Here is a 7,158-nt window from a genome sequence, read left to right as displayed (position 1 = left end):
AGAGAAGAGGAGGATTATATGTGACCATTGGGTGTTACATTTTATTATTAAAAAGCTGATGATAGTGAAACTATAAAAATATGGCAGCACCTAAACCACATTATAGCTTAAACACACAAACAGCAAGAATAATTACATCTGGTATTCATGCACAAAATTCTATTCATTGAGCACTTCTCTAGCATACAGTAGTTACATTTTCAAAATTAATTTTGAAAGTGTTTGTTTTCCAGTATATCTGGCATGGCAGCAATGTCCTACTAACTACACTTTATGATGTTATAACCATGAAACAGAGGAGAAACGTAAATCTTTATTTAAATTGAATTTTAATGTAGCTATTTTTAATAAATCCATATATATAATACATATATATAACAACATTTTATGTAGGACTCATTTTAAATAAAGATTTACGTTTATATAGCAACATTTTATGCAGAACTCATTTAAATAAAGAGTTATATGTCACTACTTTCTACTCAAGGACCTTGACAGAATTGTAGTGGAGTAAAAAGTACGATATTTGTCTTTCAAATGTAGTGAAGTTAAAGTAAAACATCTCCTGAAAAAATAATACATATAACATTACTAATTTAGCCAATTCAAATAAAAATACCATAAAATACTGCACAAGTTCGACTAACTATGTCATAAGCTAATTCAAATTAGCGAACTTTACAGGCATCGTTGAACTAACTTAATGCAACATAGATAAACTAATCATTACCTACCTCTGTCTTTTTCGCGTTTTTCTTCCTCTTCTCTTCTTTTTTTTCTTCCCTGGGCACCAGATGGCTTCGGCCTTTTTGACATAATGACAACTTATCAGTGTCAGTGAATTCGGCCATCTGTCACTCACAATCACACACAGGTAACGGATGTTTGTTTTGTTTTTCAGCAGGGCGGGGACGGGGGAAATTGATGCGTCACTCAGTCGGACCGGGGGGATCGGGATTCGGGAAAGCAATGTTGTAGTTTTGTCTTTATCGGACGATCGCTTTTTTTTAATCCATAATATTTAAGTAGTATTGGTAATAAAAAAATTAAAATATATTCATAAAAATAGTAATTTGCAAGGGGTGGGCGGCGCCCTTAGCATTTGCCTATTCCGCCTATGCCCAGGGCCGGCCCTGCGTGACAGGCAAGACCCAAATTCTCACAAATACCTTAAAGCGTTTTATGTCTCTGTTCATTTAGTATCATGCTAAAACACCCAAGATAACATATTACATCATGTGCATTGATACCTTTAAAGTTTGCAACTTCATTTCCGACACACAGTGTGATTAAATGAACGAGGTATAGGCAACACATGGGTTTAGAGATATGCATAAAATACAAACAAAAACTTGAACATGATGAAAAGCCCTAACTTTTTATTTTATAACAAGACAGTTGTCAATAAACACAACGGAATGGCTTGCACTAAAATATCTTAAAATATGCATTATTTGGTCTCAAAATGCCCACAAGTCATTTTTTGTAAGGCATGTTTATAAAAAGTAGGCTACTTAAATGTCTTTATTTACCTAAGGCCTATAGTCCTGAGCTTATCGAAACCCTGAAACCGCCCCAATGGGTAATATAAGTATAAAACATGCATTATATAAACACCAGGAGCAAACACAAAATGTGTAAACTTTCCAATCACATATTTAAAAAAAGCCTGAGACTGTTTTGGCTTTGAGCTGTTTTGCATAATGCCACGTTTGACTCAGTCAGGTACTTAGTGAAAAGAATATGAAGAATATGAATATCAGTAAACATCCTACAACTTTTAGCTGCATAGATCATTCATGAGATCACATTCATGCTTATACAAAGCATCAACAAGACGCTCAGCGATAGTTTTAGAATTGATATAGTCAAGAAGCTTCCTCATCTTATTTTGATCTGTTGCCTGCGCTCTAATATTTCCCACTGATTCAGAGTGTAAATCAAGATCATCAACAATAAGGTCAATATGCTTCACTCTTTGAACCAAGAGACTCTTCTTCTTCTTCAGAAACTCCTCACAATCTGGAAATATGAAAAGGGAAGACAATTATTCAATAGGCCTACTGTTAAATCAAATAAATATATAAAATTCTGTCTTTTGAAATCTAACCTCTTGGCATGTTAAAAGATGCTCCTTCTTCATTTCTCTGGCCTGTGATGTGAGAAAACAAGAGGTTATTAAACTTGTTTATTTATTTTATAGCTAAATTAAACGGGGTATAGGCACACAGGTTTGAGTTGACTAATGACATTATTCTGCTGTGATATAAATGATGTTGCTTATATTACAGAATAACACTTTGATGTATTATCACAATAGGCTACATCTTAATATCACCTGTTTGGATATAAGTTCATCTTAATGTGTCCACTATTAAATCCTAGGGTATGTGCAAATATAGTGGTGCCACCACCATACGCAGAGATATGATCTGTTTATATAAAACCCATGTCAAATATTTTGGCACAAGATTGTTTATTTTACATGCAGTAATAGTTTGCATGTTTAAAAAGGTACAAAGGTGCCGACAATTATGAAAATTAACCCTTTGATTCTCACTTAGACACAATAAATGGCACTGACTTATTACTTGATGGCGTGATGTTGTTTGTGCCAGGACGTTGTCTGTGGTGTCTGCAGAAACAACGACATACATTAGTCCTCCAGTTTACGAATAACATACAGCAACGATATTATTGTGTCATCGCAAATACCTGAAATCTTCACCGTTTTAATCCACTTCCTGAGTTCTGGGGAAAATTCGTTCACTTCATCTTCCAAAAGCATTTTAAGAAAATCTCCACACACCCTTTCTCCCTTTTTTAAGATGATGTCCAGTAGATCAATAACCTGCTTTTGAGGAACTGAAATGGACTTCAGCGTTTCGTACTCCGTATCTGTTATAAACTCTCGAGATTGAACATGTTGCAGAATGCCGTAGTGATCCCCACTTAGCCAGTTGACGAGTTTAGGTTTATTTCTTAATACGGTTTTATCCATTTATTTTTATCTTGGGAAAATAATAAAAGGAAAAACGATTATTATTTCAAACCTTTATGAGGCTTTAGTGCCACATGTACAAGGAAATACTCGCTTTCCTTTCGGTTTCGTAGAAAGTATATTTTGTGTACCACTAGGCGGTGATGTACTCTTAAAAATAACTTTTCTAAAACATCCTCCATTCTTTTACCTGTGTTTGCGTGCAGAACCAGAATTTGTAACTTTTAATGCTCGACCTGATTTTGGCAAGGGGTTGATGTCCTCAGGACAACATATTTTGTTAACCTAAGTACAACATCTTTATAAATAAAACCTAAACCCACACTACACCCCAACCATTACCATAACTTACCCCTAAATTCAGAGGGAAGTGATAAGTGAAAAGCAATGGTCCTATCCTGGTTGGAAGATTACATTTAAAAGAAAATGTAAACTTATTTTGAAATTTGATTGGTTGATTTTAATATTGTCCCAGGATCGACATGATGTTGTCCTGAGGATATCAATCACTTGACAAGAACAGGAGAGCCACTTTGCGCTTTTAATAGTGCAGTGATAATGGAAGAATTCATGACATTTAAAATCCAAAAATGTCAAACTGAAAGAAGTGAAATCACATTTAAAGGTTTAAACGTGGCTGTTATCTTGAAGTTGTTATGTGTTTGAGCAGAGATTCTTTTTGGAGGTGTGGTTACAGTTGTAGTGAATGGAAATATTGTGCAATATTTGTCTTCTGGTAGAACTAGAACAGAGTAACATAAACTTAAAGGTATAGTTCACCTAAAAATAAAGATTCTGTCATCATTTATTTACTCTCATGTCATTCACACCCTTTATGTAACTCTTCCTCCTGTGGAACACAAAAGAAGATATTTAGAGAAATGTCTAAGTGGTTTTGCGTCCATACAGAAGTCAATAACAGCATGTTGTTTGGTTACCAATGTTCTTCATAATTTCTTCTTTTGTGTTCTGCAGAAGAAAGTCATAGGCCTACAGGTTAGGAATGACATGTGAGTAAATTATGTTAAAATATTATAAAGTGAAATAGATTTTTAATTTTATTGGAAACTGTGGCTCTGCAACTAAATATGTTGTTTAAATTGGATTTCTCTCCGCTCGACCTAATTTTGCCAAACCGTTGATGTCCTCAGGACAACATATTTTGTTGACCTAAGGACAACATTTTCATGTTTTAAAATGACAAGATAATGCAGTCAAAAATAGTTATATCTTATATAAAATAATTCTCTAAATTGCCGGCTCCATCGGCAGACATTCACACAGGGTTTTGCGGTAGTTGGAAGGACTGACATTGGCTGTTCTCGCTATGAGACTCACGTGAGAATTATCCTCTGTCAGGCGTCAACGTTCGTGTCAACATAAAAATCACAAGGAAAAATAGCAGAGAAACGTTGTAACACAGTTCCAAGTAACGAAGGAAGGAGGCAACTTTTAACAAAATAATCAAACCACAAAACAAATGTAAATCTACAAGTACTCTTTAGGCCACCCGAGACAGTTAAAGCAATGTCACCCTTATTAAAAGGCAACCATGTTTTTTAATTCATTAACTAGATGTTGTCCGTTAGTGTATGTCGCTTTAACAAAAAACAATGTTATTGTTAATTTAAGGCCTACCATGGATTCATCTGAGTGTTTATAACTGATGAATGAACTCTACAAGCCAAACATAATTCACCACGTTTATAAGATATGAATGAAATGATGTTTAATTCATGTCATTTTCATACCATCTGTACACCATCTGTGAATTAATCACTACTCATTTTGCAGACGCATTTTATTTAGAGCAAAATGCTGTGTGCTAACTGCAGCAAGAGTCCACCTTGATAAATAAAGTCATCTAACTCGACTCGACAAATTCCATGTCTGTGAATCTGATTACTGAACCACAGGCACAGCCAACCTACGATACAGCTAAAGCACAGCATGCTTATGTTAAGGCCAAATATACAGTACAATGTGCAAAGATGTTCAGTTTGTCAATGAATATTTTTAAATGGCCTCAGCAGCCTCAGTGCAACAGATGATAAATCTGCCATGAGCCCGAGAAGTGACAGCTTACTATACTTTTCTGTTTAAATGAATGGGTATAGGCAACACATGGGTTTAGAGATATGCATAAAATACAAACAAAAACTTGAACATGATCAAAAACCCGAGACTTTATTTTTCATAACAAAACAGTTGTTAATAATCACAATGGAATGGCTTTCACTAAAATATCTTAATATGCATTATTTGGTCTCAAAATGCCCACAAGTCATTTTTTGTAAGGCGTGTTTATAAAAAAGTAGGCTACTTAAATGTCTTTATTTACCTAAGGCCTATAGTCCTGAGCTTATCGAATCCCTGAAACCGCCCCAATGGGTAATATAAGTATAAAACATGCTTTATTTAAACACCAGGAGTAAAAACAAAATTTGTAAACTTTCCAATCACATATTTAAAAAAAGCCTGAGACTGTTTTGCATAATGCCACATTTGACTCAGTAAGATACTTGGTAAAAACATGTTGTTAATCAGTAAATATCCAACAACTTTTAGCTGCATAGATCATTCATGAGATCACATTCATGCTTATACAAAGCATCAACAAGACGCTCAGCGATAGTTTTAGAATTGATATAGTCAAGAAGCTTCCTCATCTTATTTTGATCTGTTGCCTGCGCTCTAATATTTCCCACTGATTCAGAGTGTAAATCAAGATCATCAACAATAAGGTCAATATGCTTCACTCTTTGAACCAAGAGACCCTTGTTCTTCTTCAGAAACTCCTCACAATCTAGAAAGATGAAAATAAGGGAAAAGTAGAAAAAACATTATTCAATAGGCCTACTGTTAAATCAATTAAATAGATACAATTCTGTCTTTTGAAATCTAACCTCTTTGCCTGTTAAAAGATGCTCCTTCATCATTCCTTTGGCCTGTAATGTTAGAATACAAGAGGTTATTCTACTTGGCTATAGGCCTTCAGGTTTGAATTTGACTAATGACATTATTCTGCTGTGAAATAAATGATGTTGCTTATATTACAGAATAACACTTTGATCAATAATCACAAAAGACTACATATTAAAATCACCTGTTTGGATATATGTTCATGTTAATTTGTCCATTATTAAATCCTAGGGTAGGGGCAAATATAGTGGTGCCACCAGACGCAGAGATATGACCTGTTCACAAAAAAACCCTGTCAAATATTTTGGCACACAATTGTTTATTATACATGCAGTAATAGTTTGCATGTTTAAAAAGGTACAAAGGTGCCGACAATTATGAAAATTAACCCTTTGATTCTCACTTAGACACAATAAATGGCACTAACTTATTACTTGATGGCGTGATGTTGTTTGTGCCACGACGTTGTCTGTGGTGTCTGCAGAAACAACGACATACATTAGTCCTCCAGTTTACGAATAACATAGAGTTACGATATATTACTGTGTTATCGCAAATACCTGAAATCTTCACCGTTTTAATCCACTTCCTGAGTTCTGGGGAAAATTCGTTCACTTCATCTTTCAAAAGCATTTCAAGAAAATCTCCACACACCCTTTCTCCCTTTTTTAAGATGATGTCCAATAGTTCAATAACCTGCTTTTGAGGAACTGAAATGGACTTCAGCGTTTCGTACTCCGTATCTGTTATAAACTCTCGAGATTGAACATGTTGCAGAATGCCGTATGGATCCCCACTTAGCCAGTTGACGAGTTTAGGTTTATTTGTCCGTACGGTTTTATCCATTTAGTTTTCCTTGGGAAAATAACAAAAGAAAAAACGATTATTATTTCAAACCTTTATGAGGCTTTAGTGCCACATGTACAAGGAAATACTCGCTTTCCTTTCGCTCTGAGAAGGGGGAGTCTGCAGACATGGAGCATGCAGTTTTACGCCCCAGGCAGTTTTACGCCCCATGTAGTTTTAGGACCATGTGGTTCCTTATTTCTCCAGTAGGGGTTCGCTGTTCATTATGAACCACCAGAACAGAACTAACAGATAACTTTGTCGTCTATCGCGACTTAGAGGTATGGTAAATAATCGTTTTTCTTACTAAGAAATGGTCCAACATGCATAGTTTTTTAACGATTAATTGACATTGTTATGAATTAATTTAAACATCTTTACACACACAC

General features: G+C 35.0%; 1 protein-coding gene across 3 annotated transcripts; it reads right to left on the bottom strand.

Moving 5' to 3' along the window:
* Window positions 1–1,359: 1,359 nt before the first annotated feature.
* On the bottom strand, window positions 1,360–6,910 carry si:dkey-10c21.1 (caspase recruitment domain-containing protein 6). 3 transcript variants are annotated; one of them, XM_056754765.1, is made up of 4 exons: window positions 6,484–6,910; window positions 6,351–6,401; window positions 2,111–2,152; window positions 1,360–2,022 (listed from the first exon to the last, which is right to left on the bottom strand). In XM_056754765.1, exons 1-4 carry the CDS (start codon window positions 6,767–6,769, stop codon window positions 1,781–1,783), a joined length of 621 nt encoding a protein of 206 aa, XP_056610743.1. In that variant the 5' UTR covers window positions 6,770–6,910; the 3' UTR covers window positions 1,360–1,780. The 3 variants fall into 3 exon arrangements, with proteins under 3 accessions (XP_056610743.1, XP_056610742.1, XP_056610744.1); XM_056754764.1 differs by lacking the exons at window positions 6,351–6,401; window positions 6,484–6,910 and adding exons at window positions 2,585–2,635; window positions 2,716–3,105; XM_056754766.1 differs by lacking the exons at window positions 6,351–6,401; window positions 6,484–6,910 and adding exons at window positions 2,592–2,635; window positions 2,716–3,105.
* Between the last annotated feature and the right edge of the window lie 248 nt (window positions 6,911–7,158).

This window comes from Triplophysa dalaica, chromosome 8, assembly GCF_015846415.1.
Source record: "Triplophysa dalaica isolate WHDGS20190420 chromosome 8, ASM1584641v1, whole genome shotgun sequence".
NCBI classification, from domain to species: domain Eukaryota; kingdom Metazoa; phylum Chordata; class Actinopteri; order Cypriniformes; family Nemacheilidae; genus Triplophysa; species Triplophysa dalaica.
This window is presented reverse-complemented; position numbering and strand designations above follow the sequence as displayed.